Consider the following 20107-nt stretch of genomic DNA (forward strand, 5'->3'; position numbering starts at 1 on the left):
CTCTCTCTTTTTTCATAAACACTTAACATAATTAATTACAGTAAGATCAGCAAAAAGTACAGATATTAAAAGCATGGCACATTAGAGAGGAACGTACAATGTAACATAATGGCAGCATGTGAAATTCTGTAGATACAACAAATATATTCACAGTGGGGATGTATCTACAGTATTACATGTTGTGTTTTGTCAGATACAGACATGTCCACAGTGGGTGCATAAGTATGGAATGATTTATAAGGTACATCTAATGGTATAAAAAATGAAAGTTTCAAACCATATTTCTCATCTCATTATTTTAAAGTAAATGAAAGGCTCTTTTTCTAAAGTTCACTGAGACTGTTATTAAAATTAACACAGCATCAGCTCAGCGGGAAAGTTAAACATGAGAGCCCATTAAGAGATAACTATCTGGTCCTCCACATACAGAATCTGACTAACAATACTGAAGCACTGAGGTCTTTACAATCCATATTCTTAGCAGCAATAAATGGAACCAAAACAGCTTGAGTGATTTACAAACCAATTTAATTGGCAAAAAAAGTTTTTAAAAAGCCGTACATTAAATGTTTAACTGATTACAAACTAAAAGAATGTAAGGACCGTGTGAAACTGGAGATAAATTGCAGCATCTGAGAATTCAGTTAGACAAATTAAACACATGTAGAAACTAATTGTCTTGATCTGCGAACCTATTTTTTTCTACAGAAACTATACACAATTGCCCATCCTTCGCCTCTGGACTTACTTGTCCGACAAAACTTCTTTCTGTCTTGATTAAACATGTTCATCTGTGATCCCTCTGCTCACATGAATCACCCACATTTCACAGACTACATGGAATACTCCCTCAAGTGTTTATTTTTCAAAAATATCCCAAACACCAACCTGAAATCAGCCTCTGAAAATGGCAAGGAGATCACATCATTTGTCATGACCTCAGTTGCAATAGATTCCCTTTTAACTTCTATCCAGCACCCAACAGCGATAGTGAAGGTGGATGCTGGCATTGGCATGGTCACATAATAGTTCCAACTAAAGATACCTATTAGCAAAAGGAAACAGCAATTACTTACTAGGATACAACATACATTTCTAATATCAGGACTCTGAATTGTAATGCACAAATATTTGGAAAACCTCTTCCCCCATTTCCCAACATTTTTTCTTCAAGAAGGAAACAGATAACTAGATTGTCTTTCAACCACATTACTTAATACATTGATAGTTACATGTTACTTCTGCTGGAGGGTGAAAGGCACATTAGGAAAGAGTTTAAATCTAAAATGGAGCTTATGCTAATATTTATATCTGAATAATCTGCCAAAAATTAAACCTAGCTTTGTGATTTTATAAATGTAAGCCTTAGTGAAACATTAGGATTATAGGAAAGTAGGGATGACCTCATGAAGTCATCTAGTCCAGCCCCATACTCAACACAGAATCATTCCTGACTAAACCACCCCAGCCAAGTGTCTGTGTAATCTGCTTTTCAAAATTTCCAGGAATGGAAACTCCACAACTTCTCCAGTAGCCTGTTCTGGTACTTGACCACCCTCAGCATTAGAAAGTACTTCCTAATTCTACAGTTGTTCTACATTGTGTACTAATAGTCCAAGCCTTTGCACCATACAAGCAGGTGTGGAGTCAAACAGGATCTTCTGCCTAGAAAAAGGGATAAGCGTTATTCCCCAGTAAGTGCGCTTATGAACCGCCATACAGGAAATTCATACCACAGATAATAAGATATGAACAGTTGTTGTTGGCTCTGCATCACCATATAACCTATTTCCAGAGTTTTAAAGGCTGCACAGAGAAGGTGAACAGAAAAAACCATGGCTGCTTACAACTTCATTAGAAACAGTAAGGAAATAAAGTATTTTAGTCAACTGAAAATCTTTGGAAATTCCAACCTGAGGAGGCTGAAAACCAGCCAACGTGGGCACCAGGGAAAGGGGTCTTATAGGACAAGACAGTTCATTAGTACTATGAAATCCCAAGTTCTTGATGTTGACATAAACCATACCAAGGGTCCAAGATGCCTCCCACTGAAGTCAGTGGGAGTTTTGCCATTGCCTTCAGTGGGAGCGAGAGCAGGCCTGGAGGCAGTTTAAAACAATACTTCATTGTGTGTAGCATCTGTCATACATGCAGTGTTACAAAATGCTCCATCAGGTTATGCTAATAGAGCAACTTCAGAGTTTAATGGCAGCAAAGGAAAAGAGAAATTTTCAAGGATCATCATAAAAAAAGTAGTGTGTTTTCAGCTGAGTTTTGAAACAAGATTGAAAGTCAATGAGGCGCGGAGACAGAAAACTGTTCCAGACGGCAGGAGGTGTAAAGGAGAACACTCTCACAACAACAGTGAGGAGACTGTGTTGTGGGAAAGAGAGGAGGCCAGTGCTAGACAAACAGAGGGAGCAGAAAAGGTTAGAGTGAGAAACAAGTTCAGTGAGGCAGGCTGGAGCAAAGAAAACTATGGACTGTTTTAAAAACAAGAAGGGCAATTGGAACAGGATGCTGAAATGAATGGGGAGCCAGTTTAGCAGTCTAATGATGTGATGTGTTTATGCACCAAGTAAAGGAAGGTGGGCAGCAGCATTCTACACATAGCAGGGTTTAAACAGCTTTGTTTTTTCTCGACTGCCTCCAAATCCAGTGAAGAACAGAGCTCACCACCCTGAGCAGGTTACCCAGGCTGAGCACCACTGCATACTACTCAAATCTAGAAAAGCGGCAGCAATTCCTAATGAAAGAGAGAATCCCGAAAAACAAAGCACCAAAGCAGGACTCAAGGGCAGGAAGGAACTTGTTTTCCTCTTCATATATTCTTTCAAAGTCCCATATATTAGGATTTATAAAATCAACGCTCCCATCACCAAATCCTCAGGCTCCTACTGTGTTTATAAGCCCTATTGGCCCCAGTTCACTACTGCACATATGTGTCTGCCGTCTTTATAGCCCAAAATGTATCGTCTTGAACAATTAACAGAAAGTCTCTAAGCACATAGTGAAAAGGATGAAGTTACTCCAAAATAGGTGGAATTTCCTATTACTGACCTGGCCTTTCTGCAAGGAATGATTACTACCAGTGACCAACATGAGGTGCTGTTTCTGTTAACATAATGTACATTTTTAATGTTTTTGGTCTCTCCTTCACTCTCCTTTCCCATTTTATCTTACTTGTTTCTCTTTTAATAATTGTTTGGCCTCTTCCTATTCTTTCTTTCTGTCCTGCTTAATGCTTCCATTTATCTATCCTGTACTCTCTCTCTTCCCACCTTTATCATCCTTAGCATTCATCTTTCCTCCCCCTTGCTCTTGTCCCTTTTATTTTCCTTTCTCTCTCTTACATGCCCTCATATGGCTCCCTTGCAAACAGCACCACCTATAGGGAATGGGAAAGCAAAGCAGCTGGACTCAGTGCAGTGCTTCCTCCTAGTGCAAGTATGTATCACTGAACTGTTAGACAGAAGGTAGGGTACATTTGCACCTTACAGACTAACTAAATCAAAGATCCATAAGCTTTCATAAGCAGCTTCTTGCTTTATCAGAAGTTCAGCATTTGATGGAGCAAGCTGCTGCTTATGAAAGCTTATGGATCTCTGATTTAGTTAGCCAGGGGTTGGTGACCCACCAGGGATTAATTCATGGCCCCCAGGCTCCTGTCTGGCTGCCACTTCTGCCACTGCTACAGCTGCAACAGCAGCCAGAGTCTCTGGGCTCCCCTTCCCTCCCAGGGGGCAGGGCATTGCAACACAACATGGCCAAGTGAGTTGAGGTTAATAGGTGTAAATAGGTATGCTCTATAATATATCAATTAGTTTTTGAAACTGGGTGCCACTCATTTCACAAAAGTTAGGGAGAGGTGCCTCAAGTCAGAAAAGGTTGAGAACTCCTGTATTAACCATATCTGCACTACATGAAGGTTCATGGGAAAAGAGCAGAACAGCTGTGTGGGTTTGCTTTTTAAAGGAAACTGGAAGCATGATGATAAACCTGAGGTTTAAAACACCCCATTATCTACATGGGTTATCCATTCATAAAACAGCCTTGCTTTTAAATCAGATATTACCAAGACATATACGGTAAAATCACAATACTTGAAAATATTTTCCAACAGGTTCTTTTCAAAGCGCCATTTTTCTAATTGGACATTTGTTTTGCAACTGCAGTATAAGCATACATGGTCTGATAGTTGCATAATTACAAAAAATAAAAAGCCTATTATATCAAACTAGAGGGGTTTTTTCCAAGTCATATGTTAACTGTTTAACGGTAGATTTAACAATACTAGGAAACTGTAATCCATTTAAAAGTAAGGAAAATATCATTCTTGTTCTCATCATGCATTTAAGCTATATTTAACAGTTTCAAAAACAGTTTGTTCATACCATACCTAAAAAAATCTAAGTGTCACTATATCTTATCACTGGACTTAAGAAAATAAACATATTTTCTTTAGTTTAGATAGCACCTATCACCTCTAAAAAGTCTTTGTTGCTTTACAATGCAAATTAAAATAGAGACCATATACAGATTACTTTGCCATGAAAATATAGCCATGTCTAATGGAAAATACAGCATCTGCTTAAGAGTGCACAATATCCCTACACAACACTTGTGAAAGTGAAAAATAGGATAGATACATGAAACAACAACTAAATAAATTGAAAGTACTGAAACTATTGTTTGGCTGAGACACTGAGATTAAGAACTATTATTTGGCATACACCCTTTTAGAAAAGTTTTTGGTGACTGTGCAGGACCTGGACTGATCTCATCTGAAAGACAGAATTTCCAATATCATCCTGCCCTGACCTATGTTGGAGCATTACACTAACACTGGCTCACAGGGAAGCCTGCTACTTGAGGAATCAGCAATGCCACTTGCTACAGCACCTGCATCAGACATGTCAGAGATCAACCAACTCAAGCACTTTCCTTGTGAAAGGGGGGAAAGGTGTTTCTCTCTCTGCCCAAATTTATTCTCTGCAGTAGAACACATATTAAACTGGTCTCCAAGCTGAATTATGCAAGATAGTGGGGAAAGTGAACATGTTGACACCACAAATGAAAAAAAATACTAGATGTAAAAATTCCACAATTTCAGCCCCAATGTGAATGCAAACCGAAGCATCCATTAGTGTGTGTGCATTTGAATTTTAAAAAAGTCTCTTTGCTGTTTTTCCACTTCCTGCTTTTATATTTACTTTCTTAAAGCAAAATATAAATACCTAACCTATATGATTACAGATCCTTTTTACACAGTCTACTGCAAATCAAAATTCTCTCTCAACGCAAGCAATGGCATGTACTTTACACTATATTTTAGAATTTTGCAAATTAATATTTTGCAGGAAATGCATTAAAGGTCTAATGCACACTGCACCTAAATATACCATTCAATGTTATTTATGCAACCTGAGAGACTTTAAGGGATGTGCACACTTGATAACAAAGGACAAAATTTGCTTCTGACCTTCAAGTACTATGTATCCATATGGATAGGCTAAGTATAATATTGAACGGGTTAAAGTACAGCTTATTTCTAGCACTTGTAAGAGTGTAAATGTTTTTCTCCCATCTACACAACTGATCTGGATTTCAAATTTCCAATGTTTTTTCTACCTATGAAACTAACACCAGCAAAAGAAGTCCATACAAAATTTCTGCTTATCACTGAATTCTTTTGTATGTTTCATTGTTACCTTAGCCTGCCACACTTTTTACCTACTATTCCCCCATTCATCTATATCCTTCATCATTTTCTTAGAGATGGTCATTTTTTATCTGTCTACATACTGTAATTCTTCATTCTATTGGTACCTATAAACCCTCAGAATACAAACAATAACTAATATCAATAACAAGGCCCATCACAGTAAATCTCTATTATTTTCAAAATAATGCTAATAACTAAATGAGGTTACAGTGATGCACAAGAGCCCTATCTGGATCATCTACACTGCAGTGAATTTCATCCTAAGAAAAATAACTGCACAAAAAGAAATGCAAGAATAGCTGTTCTTTTTCTTCAGCGCAGTAGAAAAGTCATTGCCATTGTCACTTGCCTACCAAAGAAGCCAGTTGTAATGGAGCATTTGGTCCTTCCCAGTCCATTTCACACTTTTCATTCAGCACATCATTAGTACAGAAAAGCTAAAATGAGTCATTTCCCCTCTATTGGCCTTTCCACTGAAATTCTACAACAGTGTTTCTCACTTTCTTAGAATTCTTTGGGATAGAAATATGCTGGATTAGTGTTTGGAAAATTAAAAAAAAAAAATCTTAAATTGACTTGTAATTACCGAAGAAGAAAAAAAATGACTCATTGCAAATACTGAAAGGAATTAAACAGATGCCCTTTCTATTCTCCCCAGAGCCATTAAGTAGAGCCTGGATGACTAAGCCTCAACAGTCACTCTTAAAAATATGGAACAGTGATGTAATTTTCAACACTTTTTCAATATTTTGGAAATGTCTTTTTACATGGTTAGTTTTTCCCTAATTAAAAAAAAATCATGGGAAAAAGTTTAATTGGTTTCTTTAAATCACAGGACAGCAAAACTGTATTGATGAGGAAATAACACTTCCAACTGATTCATTTTCAGTTAGCTAATAGGTATAAAAGAACATTGATTTCAACTGAGCTATGACAATTTACACTGGCTGAGGATATGCTAGCCTAGTATTTGTTAAACTGAGAGAATAGGTAGCTTTCTATTTTTACAGGCTCAGTTACAGGTAAGCCTCCTCTTTCCTCTGAATATTGACATAAGAGATTCCCATTGCTGGGAGACTTGATAAGCAGAAACAACCCATTAAAAAGGGTATAGACCGAACAAATGTGTTGATATCAAAAGATACCGATATAAGCTGTTATGATGCAATGGTAAGATTTTCAAGATCCTATAGCAATACAAGGGTAGAAAAACTGCTTTATCCACATTAAGCCAGCTTCATTAAATCAAAATTAAGGTAAGATGGCTAATTTGTACCACTACAGGCTCAAGCAGAGGTAACAGCCACATTGTAACAGTTGATGAGAGCACTATAGCAGCAACTCCCCCTCCATTTTTAAAGCAGCTAAAAAGAACATCTGTCTATATACCCATGGTGAGTTTGTTGATAAGACGAATTAAGCAATGGTGGTAGGACTGTTTCACCAATACCTGGAATCAAAATTTTGAAAAACCTTAGAATGTATTATAGAGGTGCATCGATATATTGGTCCATATCATATTGGCACCAATAAAAGGAAAATTGACATTACTGGCAATTGGCTATTTTTGACCAATCTGGTCAATAATGTCACCAATAAATGCCACATGCATGCACATTTACTGCATGCACATGACCAGGAATGCAGCCCATCAGCTTGGAGATCAGCAACCATCCAGTAAATCTGGAAGGGGTTGAAACAGGTGTGGCGGAGGGAAGGGGCATGGGGGGGCAGATCGAGGCCTCTACAGTGAGAGAGGGAGTGGGGCTGGGGCAGAGGCAGGCACTACCAGGGTGGGGCAGGGCAGGCCATGGGATGGAGCCATGGGCAGCTCATCCAGGAGGAAGTGGCTCCCACCACTGCACACACCCCTGGGGGATGAAAGGAGGGTATGGGGCCCCTGGATTTGTGCACAGGGCAAGGACAGGCTGCCTGCTTCATGGCCAGGGGCTGCATCAGGCTGTTCCCAACAGGGGGCCTGGGCCAGAGCTGTGCTTGGTACCAGGTGGGCAGCAGTGGTGCTAGGAGATGGGTGGGCTACAGTATTGCCCCCACCCAGCACCACCATCTGCCCGGAGTGCAGCCCTGGCCTGGCCCCCCCTGCCAGGAAGAGGCCAGAGCAGGCCCCGGTCCTGAAGTGGGAAGCCCACCCTGGCCCCACACACAAATCCTGGGGGCACATGCCCCCCATGCATCCCCTGGGGTTGCATGCAGCACTAGAAGTGCTCCCCCCAACCCCCAGACAAGCTACCCACAGCTCCGTTCCATGCTCCACCCTGGCCCACCCCAGCTGAGCAGTGCCTGCCCCTGCCCTTACTGTGGGGACCTTGATCTGCCCTCCCATACCCCTTCCTCCCCACAGACTTCCCAGCCAAATACAGTGTTATCAGCGCCTTTTTGTAGGGGGTGCACTGACATGCTCAGGGGGGTGCACATACACCTGTGTGCATCCCCTATGTGTCACCCCTGCACCGCAGGCTGTAAGGTTGGGGCGTGGCAGCAAGGACTGCTGGCTCCCACTGGGGAGTCAGAATTTTTTTTCATTAACTTTTTTTTTTAAGCTGATTTGACAATCCTGGATTTCACAGTTTCTGTGAAACTGTGAATTGACCCGACTCCTAACCAGACATACTTGTTTATATGTGGATTTTAGAGGCCTATATCTATGCATTAAAGATTGAAAAATATGACTTGGGAAGTTGCATCATTTCCCTGTACTTTGCTGTTCCCTGCAGCCTGAAGAAGGAAGCTGAAAAGAAACACAGAAAACAGCATCAGCCCACACTGAGTCGGTAGGTACCAAATTGCCAACTGGGGGGGTCCTCCAATGGTGGCCAATCGCTGAGCCAGCAGCAAAAATGGAAGTGTGCTTCCAGTTTCATGGCTGGCGCTTCTAGGTAGTGCATGGCCGATCTCAGGGGGCACACGTGCACCCGTGTGCACCCCCTATGTGTTGCCAATACCTCACACAGCACTAAGCAGGGAAGCAGTAGCGAGTGACTGCAGTGATGCCTTGGTGCCAAAAGAAGTGGAAACAAAGTAGAGCTTTGAGGGGCACTTGGCACTGGATGGAGAACTTCAGCTCACTTCACATACTGCTCACCAAACCTATATGATACAATAATGACTTTCAGTTAGTTTTACCATGGACTATATTTGATTTGGAAGTATATCGTGTTATCAATACCTTGAGCTGTCCAGAGCCCAATTCTGATACTTTATGTGCCAAATACTACGTGCCAAACACTTAACTGCAGGCTGATTAAAACTAAGTCAACTAATGAGAGACATTAACAAGAATTAGGCAAATTAAGGAAAGATTTTTATACAAAAGCTAAAATCAGCAGGCTGAGGAATGGAGTTAGAAAACCTAAGTATTCTGCCCAGTCGTGTTACTGGTTTGCAGAATGACCGTGAGCAGGATAGTTCTTTGAAAACTGGAAATAGCAATGAATATTCCCTTTTTTTTTTTGTATTTTCAGACTGAAGAATAACAATCATAAGATAAATGCTAAGCTTTACTGCGAATTACAACTTTAAGAATACTTTACTGTTGTTATTCCATGCAATAAGTGCACAAAATAGACATAGTGAACCTACCTTCTTGAAGCTGTATTGGTTCTGCTGAATTTTCACCACTCATTAAGACAGCAAAACCTGTAGCTGCTCGGACTGTAGCCTGCCAGGTTGACATGGCAACTGGTGGTTCCTGGCACGGAAAAAGAGCTCTGTTGTTTAGTGGTGATCCCATTGTATAAACACAAGGCCTATAAAGAGAAGAAAAAGGTAAAGAATTTAATCGTTTTTTCTTATTGTGGAATTTGCAATAAGTAAGAGGTGAGTAGAGTTTTCTATTACAAAGAGAAATTCAAACCTGCTAACTGATTTTCAAAATCTCAGTTATCTTGGTTTCAGTCTAAGACAGTGGGGCTCAATCTTTTCCCCCCATAGGCCAGATGGACAGTGTCCCATCCCTTTGTGGGCCAGATCTAGCTGCTGGTCTCCATCCAGCACCCATGGGGGGCATAGCAAGGGGGTTGGGAGGCAGGTGGTGGCTGTCCCCAAGCCAGCCCTGCAGAGGAAGGGGGTATGGTTTGGCTGCACAGGGGAAAGGGGATGTGGCCTGGTTCCAACCTGCCCCCATGAGGGGAAGGGGGCATGACCCAGCCCCAGTGTAGCCCTACAGGGGGATGGGGGGAAAGGAGGAGGGGGCAGATGAGGTAACAGAAAAGGAGGTGCAGCCTGGCCCCATGGAGGGGTAGGGGGCATAGCTCAGCTCCAATTTACTGCCATGGGGGAGAAGGGACATGGCCCAGCCCTGATCCAAATGTGAAGAGGAGGTTACAGCTTGGCTCCACAAGGGTATGGGGACACAGTCTGGCTCTGACAGGCTGTGTAGAGGTTGGGGTTTTTGAATTTGGCAGGGCAGGGATGGTGGTCATATTAATGGCTACTGCTCTCCCACCAACAAGTCTCCCACCTCAGGGGGACCTCTATGGCCCAGACGCAAGGCTCTGCAGACCACATTTGGCCCAAGGGCTGGAGGTTGAGCACCCCTGGTCTAAGATAACATGAATTGATCAGCTAAAATGCCATCTTTTGCTACCTTTGGTATAGATATTCCCACCTTTGCTATATCCTTGATCCTGTGGACCCAGACAGTTCTCCTATTACAGAAAATCATGACACGAAGTGACCAAATATTACCATTTTGAAGCATCACAAATTGATTGAGTTTGCCAAAGTTACCAGTGTCTCATGGTCACTGGTATTTTTAAAACCCACACTCCTAAAATTAAGTGATCGACTAAAAACAGTAAGTTTATAGACCCTCTTCCCTGTTGCACAAAAGACCTTGAAAATGTCACTTGCTTGATCCTAGAGACTTCCCACAAAAGAACAAACAAGTCACTTTTTAAAACCTCATGATTTTTAAAGCCAGTGTCATAGATTTTGGAGACTGGCAATTTTGGGAATGCTTGGGGTTGCCAGTACACAAGTAAATTTTGTCCGCACACACATACACACACACACACGCTATGTGTGTGTGTATGCATGTATATGTATATGTATGTATTTATGTATACACACGTATATATGTATATTTGTATGTTTATATATGTATATCATGTTTTGGGGGGAAAAAAGTCATGAAGACAGCAATTAGGTTTTAGTGGCTCAAGATCTATAGAAGTTCTGAGCCTCTCCTATGAAGTTCCTTAATCTGCTGAATTTATTCACTGAATCCTTTCACTAAGGCTGAGTTCTTCCTGTAGAGCAGGAATAAACTGGAAGATTTCAACTGCGTAACAGTACAGAGGAAAGATTTCTTGAGGCTATATCAAACGTTTACATCAAATGTGTCAACCTTTCTTCTGAAAAGACAGAAAAGGTCTACTGAATCCTGAATTAGTGAGGACATGCTTAACTCAATAACTGCCTTTGCCTACAGGTGGCACTGTGAATTACACACCCTATATCTGAAAGCAGAAATAGTATAATCAACACTCATATGGTTCTGTGCTGAGGCTAATTAGGTCTAACCCACCAAGAATACTGCACTAAGGCTGCTATGCAGCTGTTGATTTGCAAGGTAGTGTGCGTGCAATATTGTGGCACGTTTCAGCATTGCTCAGAATCTTCTAAAATGTGACCTCTTGACAACCAGACATCCACTAGAAATATATGTCTAAAAATATATATATGTCAGAAAAAGGAACAGTGCACAGCACAACCCCTTCCCAGAGAGCATTTTAGTTGCCAGAAGGCACTCATTCCCTTTAAGATACCCTTTCTTCCCCAAGAGAGTAGAAAAGAAATAGTAGACTAACTAGTTATCCTAGGGCCATGGTTAGGATATCTAAATTCCAGGATCTAGGAGAATAGGACTATCAGCCTATTCTTGCAATATACAGAGCAATACAATTTCATAGGATCCTAGGAAAGTAGGGCTAGAAAAGACCTTGTGGCTAGGGACTGACATTTGAAAAGCCTGACCCTGAATTGATTCAATCTTTGCAGGTTAGTTTAATCTGGCTAGGCTGAAGTGGTTTGTAACTGGACAGACATTCTCTCTGGACTCAGGAACTTCAAGCACATGCCTGCAGTGGTTCAGGCTAGAAGCCAAGGGTGCTAGAGCAGCCCTTCCTTTCTTTACACAATGCTGTGCTGGGGGGGGAGGGAGGCATGGCCAGGCTTTGGCAAGACCTCTAATTAGGAAGGTCTGCTTGCACCATCCAAGGCATTTCCCTACTGGCTGCTCAAGGGGCAGAAGTGTTGCCAGACCCCAGACCCCTGCTAGCACTCTGAGGCATGGGGGGTGTGCAGTGCATGCATCTGTTGATGATATGGAGCTTGTCTATCTCCCTCCATGCTTCTTTATATTGTCTGCGGCAAACTTTATATGGTCTGCAGCAAGCCAGCAGGGGGCTGATAACCAGGGATCTGGGTTTTCCATTTCCCATGGAAAAACAGAGACAACCATGGATTCCCTGTTTTTAATCAGGGAAAACACGGATTTCCCCTTCTAGCAGAGAAATCCATGGATTCTCCACTTTTGCAAAGAGCTCTTGCAGGCAGGAACAGTTCTAGCCTGAGAGAGTGAACTGCAGAAAGGGCACAAAACCCTTAGCCCTGCCTGGAGAAGGGCAGGGCCTGAGCCTCTGAGTCAGCCAAGGCTGAGCTCAGGCTCAGACTCACCCTTTGTCCCTGGAGCCTGGAGGTAAATGGGGCTTGGATGTTGGGGGTGGGGGGAAGGTGGCTGAGGGAGCTGGGGGCACCACTGGCCCCAGGTGGCATGCTGCAGTGCCTCCCTGCCCCCCACCCCAGGAGCAGGCCAGGGGTGAGAGCAGGGGTGCCCCTCTGTGGGCCATACATGCACCAGCCAGCCAGGCGGGTTCGCACACAGCAGCCACCACAGCAACTCTGCTGCCATGCCCCACGCTGCCTTCCCACAGCTGGCCACATGGCTTTGCGGCCAAGTGGCACAGGGCGCGGCAGCAGCAGTGCAGTGGTGGCTGCTGCTTGCAGGCTGCACACATGCTGGCTGGCCAGCAGGGGTGGGAGGGGGTGGCTTGCATGTAACAGCCACCACCACACTGCTGCTGCTACCCCACAGCTGGGCGCATGGCTCTGTGGGCACAGCTCCATGGCGGCAAGGGATGGCGGCTCTGGCAGCTGTGTGCCAGCTGGGGGTGGGGAGGGGCGGTTCGTATGCTGCCACTGCTGCCACTCACCTATGGAGCCATCTCTGCAGAGCTGTGCAGCTGGCTGTGAGGCAGCAAAAATGGTGCAAGCACAGCTCCTCAGGCAAGTGGCAGCAGTGGTGTGGGATGGTGGTGGTGGCTGCTGCATGCCGGCTGGCGGAGACAGGGAGGGGGTTTCACATATGGCAGCCACCACCACCTTGTACCACTGCTGCCACTTGTCTTCAGAGCTGTGCCTGTGGCCACTGCATGTGAGCCCCTTCCCCACCATGGGCAGCACACAGTCACTGCAGCCACCACCCTGAACTGCCGCAGAGCCATACAGCCAACCGTGACGCACAAGCGACACTGCACTGGCAGTCGCCACATGCGAGCCTCCCCCTCCCTCCTTCCCCTGCAGGCCAGCCAGCACGTGCAGCCTGTATGTGCAACCCACCACCGCACTGCCGCTCCTGTACCCCACACCACCTGCTCGCAAAGCTATGCAGCAGGCCATGGGAAGCCAGCGTGAGGCACAGGGGCAGAGTTGTAATGGTGGCCACTGTGTGCAAACCACCCCCATCAGGCCAGCCAGCGTGTGTGTAGCCCACAGAGGGGCACCCCTGCCCTCATAACCTGGCCCTCCTCTTGGGAGTGGGCACAAGGACACGCTCCCCCCCACTTTATGATCTGGTCCCCCAGCACCTTCCCTTCTCCCCATACACTTACCTGCTGGGGTGAATGAATGTTAGTGTCTGTGCTTGTATGTGTGGAGCTGGGGGGCTGTTATGGGGGAGTGAGGGGCATCAGGAGACCTGAGGAGGCTGTTATGGGTGGAGTGAGGGGCACCAGTAGTGCGGGGGGGGTTGCTGTAGGGGACCTTTAATTTTAATTATGGATTTGGGGTTTTTAAATCAGAGAATTCACTGTTTTTAATCATAGAAAACCAGGATCCCTGCTGATAACAGTGTTTATCACCTCATCAGCAAAACAATAGCCTCTCTCCATTAGTTCAAACTCTTTTTATAAAGCTCACTAGCTGACCTGTTAATTAGCTCCCAAAAGCCCTAAGCAGTCACTTTTCTGTCTGCCTGTCTCAGTGAAGTTGGAGACACACACACACAGACACCTCTAAGCATTGTGGGGCTGGAGTCCGTGCTATGGGAGATGGGAGGGAGGAAGAGGGGAATCCCTGCTAGTCCAGCAAACAGCAAGAGGGAGGAGGGGAGGGCAGGGGGAAGCCAGGCAGACCCTGCTGTACCTTCAGTCTGTGCAGGAGCTGCAACCAGGGAGCAGAGGGGAGGGGCCAGCCCTGCTGTGAAGCAGAGAGCCCTGCCCAGCCCAGAGAGCATACCAGGTTGCTGGGGGAGTCTGGTTTATCTTACACCACGAAGGGGTCTGGGATAGACATTGAATAAACCAGTTTGAGCCAAATCAGTTAAGTATGATACTACATTCAGCCAGGTTTATCTCAAACCGGCTTCAGCCATTTTCAAATTGGTTTATGTGTATTAAACATCTGTTCTGTTACAGATTTAAACCAATTTCTAATCACTTAAATCAGTGTATGTGTAATGGCTATCCCTAGCCCATGAGGTCATCTAATCCAGCCCCCTGATCATCCCTGAATAAAACATCCAAGCCAAGCATCTATCTAACCTGCTCCTGAAACCATCTAAGGATGGAGATTCCACAATTTGGCATATTGTTACTATTAATTTTTATTTACATTGATGTTACTAGGAAGAGGACTGCCTCAGTCAAAAGGTACTACCCTGGAACCCAGAAAACCTAACTTTCATTCCCTGCCCTGCCACTTGAGCAAATCATTTAGTCTCCTCCCTTTGTGGAACCCATTGAGGAAGCATGCTTGTCACATGTTCCACCAGGTTGGTTATAAGTTGCAAAACCTCTAGTACCATTGATATCAACATTACTTTGGTATAATGTGCAAAAATGAATAAACAAATTATGTTATCTCTTAAAGATCCTACCCAAGACTGAAAACCCACTGCACTGGGCTTGGTCTAAACAATAACATGATACAATCTTTTCCCACGGTGAGTCTACCACGCAGGTCTCATCAGACGCTTCTCATTAGTAGATCTCAAGGAGTTTTATGAAAAAAAAGGTCGGTGATATTTTACAATTAGGGAAACTGAGGGAAAGGAAGGTAAAGTCTGTTGTCCAAGGCCACCCAGTAGGTCAGCAGTAGAGCTGGAAACTGAACTCTAGTCAACAGGATCCCAGGCCACTAGATCCTGCCTCTGTTACTAGACATAAATAAAAATTGCACAATGTGCACAGGAAGTCTGCCATTTTCAAATACATCAACATTATTGCCTAAAGTATTTCATCATGTTAAACTGACATATAAATATGGTAACAATTCTATACAAGTATGAATACTTATATTCCAAGTACACAGGAACATCAGAAGGATGGAGAGGAGCTGGAAAAGGGGTATAACATTTGATCAAGCCACGGTTGTTATAATCCTATTTTGGTTCAGTTATACTGATTAAATTTCATCACTTCTAAACCAAATTTCTTCAAATATGTCAGTCTTCCATGAAAACATCAGTGGAGAACACAGAGCCCTGTTAAAGTTAGAGAAGGAACTGTCAGAACAACAATTATATCGGCTTCTAGTTAGATATTCATATATTCATGTCATGATCACCTGGAGACCAGCTGATTGACAGGCTGGCACCAGCTGAAGTGTCAGCCAATATTGAACCATCTCTTATTCCATTTTAAAGAGGGGAGAGTTTAGAAGATCTGCAGAAAGGAAAACTCTCTCATGATTTATTCAAAAAATACCTTTTCTTCTTTTGTTAACCTGTTTTGTCCTCATCTTTATCCCCCAAACAAATACATAAACATTAGATTTCCTCCCTTCCCTCAACGCGGAAAAAATATGGTTGACATTAATACATTTTACTTTAATATGCATTTGCAGCAGCTTATGATGTCAGTAATGTGATGGTGTTACTTTATTACTGTCCACTGTGTAAAAGTCAGTGTTTCCCACTGCAGATCAGGGCTACACAATTCCAATAGGTGAGTGCGTGGGCCAGAAACAGAAAAATCTTAACGGAAATAATCTTTCCACACCTCTGATACAAAGTGGCAGGGAACTGCTGGATTGTTTGCTATCTACCCAAGATGTGTCACACACAATAACTAGTAGTTTTACTCTCCTGGTATCAGACATACAATTTCTTTTAAATAACCGTTACATTGTGAGAGAGAGAGAAATGGCAATTCCCCCCTCCCCTTCTCTCCTGTTTCCCATCCTCTTTGTTTTCTTTCCCCTTTTTACAGTCTCTTTCCCATTCCACAGTTAACACTTTTAGATTACCCTCCATTAAACACTTTCTTTATGATTCCTTTACTAATAGATGGGTCCTTTCAGCCATTTATATGATTGTGTCTTTATGGCTTCAAAAGATGCAAAACCGATAAAGTGTCTTTTGGGAGCTTCTGTAGTCAAGGCAGAAGCTAAAGAAACCAAATAGATGAGTGGGCAGGCAGTCTCCAAATCCCTACTTCTTCTCTGTTGGTATTACTGCAGAAACAGGAGTCACAGTAGAAATATAGGTGCCTACAAGTGTTAGGAAAATGCAGAAGTTTTAAAGTCTAATATTAGAAACTGAAATAACTGAAGAAAGATATTTAGGATCACACCAACTTTACACTTCCTGGTCTCCAAATGAAAGGAGTCTGAAAGAGATCTGCTTCATTCCTCTCCGAGGCTAACTACAGACAGCCGAAAAGTCTGAGGACAGACAGCCGAAAAGTCTGAGGCTGAATTGATTCAATCTTTGCAGATTAATCTAAACTGTGTAGCTTGAACCAAGAAGCAAGTGACCAGACATTCCAGAACTGTAGCCACATGCCAGCAGTGGCTCAGGCTAGAAGCTGGGGGTGCTAGAGCACGCCCTTCGGCACTGGCTGGAGGGAAACTAGGAGAGAAACCCTCCAGGCTTTTCCTGCTTCCCACATGAGCTGGGAAGGGTGGGGTGGCGAGGCCTGCTGAGTATGATTGGGGGGGATTAACCCCCCACCTTGGCCTGCAGGGACACCAGCCAAGGCATCTCATGGCGGAAGGAGGAAGCAGCCCCTGCCAGACTTTTCCCCTCCTGCCCAATAGAACAAGGAGGGGAGCGTGGCCAGACCCTGGCCCATGCCAGCATGCTGAGACAGAGGGAAGGGGAAGGGGCTTTAAATCTCCTTGCCTATAGGAGCACAGAAGAAGTCTGTTTGGCAGGGACGCAGCATCCTCTGCCAGGCTTTTCCCCACTCCCTCCTCAAGTGGACGGGTTGTGGCATGGCCAGACACTGGCCCCGGGCTGGCACACTGCAGCAGAGAGACGGGAAAGGGGTTTAAACTTCAGAAAGGAGCAGGGAAAAGCCTGGCAGGGGCTGCTGCGTCCCTGCCAGGCAGACCCCAGCTAGAGTCCAGGGCAGGGGTTTAAAGCCCCCTCTTCCCCTGCCTGGCCCCAAGGTCTGACCACCCCCTTCCTCTGCTCCAGTGACAAGTGGGGGGAAAGCCAGGCAGACCCGACTGCAATCTGGAGCCAGGTTTCCCACCCTCTTCTCAGCCAGCTGGAACAATGATAGTGCTCCCTGGAGCAGACAGCCCTGCTCTCTGGAGCAGACAGCCCAGCCCACGACTGCAGAGCAACCTAGGATGCTGGGGGACTGTGAGTTAACTTATCTGAGAAAGGGGTCTGGGACAGAAGTTCCATAAACCGGTTTGACCTAAATCAGTTAATCTGGCATTACATTCAACCAGATTTAACTTAAACCAGTTCTGGCCATTTTGAAAGTGGTTTATGTGCACTGAACTTCTGTTCTGTTACAGGTTTAAACCAGTTTCTCATCACTTAAACTGGCTTATGTGTAACTTCTATCCCTAGTCCAACTGATCAGTAGATATAGGCAATGTAATTTTCATGAAGTGGTGGCAACCCTCAGTCCCAAGTCATGCTGAGATTTCTTTTCTGTTTTGTATGCCTCTTAATACAACTGCAAGTTCCCAGTGACTGTAGTATCAGTTCTTCATAGTTTAGACGTTCTTGTTTTTGTTCTGTTGAACAAAATGTCATCACATGACAACCCAAGCTTCAATGGTGCCATTCTGTAATTTAACAGTGTTAAGTATGGATCAGAGTCTGGCTCCACAACGTTTTTTCTCTAGGTGCTTTATTACCCTGATGTAATTTCCCATTATCCTCTTGGTAACTAAAGGTGAAATGTCTAAATCTTCATTTCAGTGCAAACTTTTTAAACTCTTGCCTGCTCAGCTGTCAAACATTATGATGTCAGGTATGCCATATCAAGCAAACGTGGAATTGATCTGCAGGATCACCTCTTTAGACATAGTATCTCCTAGTTAGGTTCTCTCTCAGGGAACTAAAAATAATAATCTAGGACAAGTACAGGCCCTTTTTTCCAGCCAATAAAATTATATCTTTGTCTGGTTTCCTCCAGGAGTGGAGCAATGATGCACTTGATTTAGTCTCTATTTTTGGTATGTGACAAGCTTTAACAGCTTTCTCAAGGTCAATTTTCAATTCAGACCTATATAACAACTCAGTGACCCTTCTTTCAGGTTTTTCAATACCTAAATGACCTTTAATTATCTTTTTCAGTTTTTTTGTAACATCTTAGGAATCACCATCCTGGGGCCTTTAAACAAAATCCTATCTAAGGCTGAATCCCGCTTAAATTGAATATGCTGTCCTGGATGCTCTGTACTAAGAGACTTAATTACTTTCTGCACAATCTCATCCTTTGCAATGACTGTCACAACGACAGGGCATGCTTCATCTGATAACACAGCATTGTGCATTGCATTGTGTTGTGTTTTTAAATAGACTGACAGATACATAACCTACCTCTAGACTTCGGTCTACTGCACTTTCGTAAAATATTCTACTACAGCATGCATTTGCAGGCACCAAATCTCTCTAAAGGGTGGATGCAATCTGCAAGTCATCATTGGTAACTGAAAAAATATTTTCTGTTTCTGGGAGGGGAAAAGAGCCATTGCCAATGGTGACTAACACTGGGTCACATAAATAAAGGCTAGGGGTGCGCCATTGGAGATTCTGGGGGCCAATACTGATAGCCAGTTTTTAAGGAGGCATGTCGACCGATACCAATACGATTTCTGATACAGCTGTATGCAGCCGGTAAGTCTGTTATGGTGGAAGGGGAGAGGGGAAGGGGAGGGACAGATCAATGCCCCAGTTGGTGAGGGAGGGAATGGGACTGGGGCAGGCAGTGCCCAACTGGGATGGGGCAGGGCGTGGGATGTAGCCACAGCTCATCCGGGGGGCACAGAAGGGGAAGACGGCTCCCATTGCTGCGCACACCATTGGATGACACTGGGGGGTGGGAGGCATGTGTCCTGGATATGTGTGGGGCATGGGTGAGGCAAGCTGCAGCTGCAGACTGGGGCTGACAGTGGAGCAGCCCCGGGCTGGTGGTGGCATTGGGAGGGGCTACGGGGGAGGGCTGCAGCCACCCCAAAGATCACTGTAGCCACCTCACAGTCCCCCTCCCACCCTGCACAGATCCAAGGGCACACGCCCACTCCTGCCCTCCTGGATGAGCAGCGGGAGCAGCAGCAGGAGCCACTGGATGAGCTGACAAGCCACTGAATGAGCTGCACTCAGCAGCAGGAGCTGCCCATCCTCCTCCCATTTCCCCCAGATGAGACGCGGCTCCATCCCGCACCCCCCCTCCCCCCCACCCCAGCTGGGCAGCACCTACCCCAGCCCCACACCCTCCTCCCCATGGGGGCCTTGATCTGTCCCCACTACACCCCTGTCCTCATAGCTACGCGCGTGCACAAGCCATTTATCGGACAAACTATCAGCCACTTCAAGCCAATATAGATAATTTTCTTTATATCAGTGCCAATCCGATATCAGACTAATGTATCAGTGCACCTCTAATAAGGCATGAAATTTAGGCCCTATGGGCTAAAGCCAAAGCTACCTTCTCTATAGCTACACAGAGACATTCATGTTGCAGAATCAGCTGTGCCAGGACATCTCTCAGCACAGCTGATGCAACTAATTAGCAGAAACAGATATCACCAGGGACTGTTGTCTGGCATGGTTAGACCCTGCCACTCGTTGGGCTTCAGGGGCCCAATTGTGCAGCACAACAGCCTTGGGGG

General features: G+C 44.4%; 1 protein-coding gene across 8 annotated transcripts in view; it reads right to left on the reverse strand.

Annotated features, from left to right (window-relative positions):
- Positions 1–20107, reverse strand: part of AOPEP (aminopeptidase O (putative)) — a 323793-nt gene that overhangs the window by 264253 nt on the left and 39433 nt on the right. For all 8 annotated transcript variants that reach the window (XR_016441254.1, XR_016441255.1, XR_016441256.1 and 5 more), the window contains exons 3-4: positions 9326–9492; positions 889–1045 (exon numbers count right to left, since the gene is read on the reverse strand). Coding sequence is in view for 5 of the 8 variants with exons in the window: in XM_090038607.1 (XP_089894733.1) it covers positions 889–1045; positions 9326–9492 (324 nt within the window). In the remaining 3 variants the exon portion in view is untranslated. The remainder of the gene's footprint in view (positions 1–888; positions 1046–9325; positions 9493–20107) is intronic.

The sequence above is a fragment of the Crocodylus siamensis genome, chromosome 3, assembly GCF_052110815.1.
Source record: "Crocodylus siamensis isolate JL-2025a chromosome 3, ASM5211081v1, whole genome shotgun sequence".
Lineage (NCBI taxonomy): Eukaryota > Metazoa > Chordata > Crocodylia > Crocodylidae > Crocodylus > Crocodylus siamensis.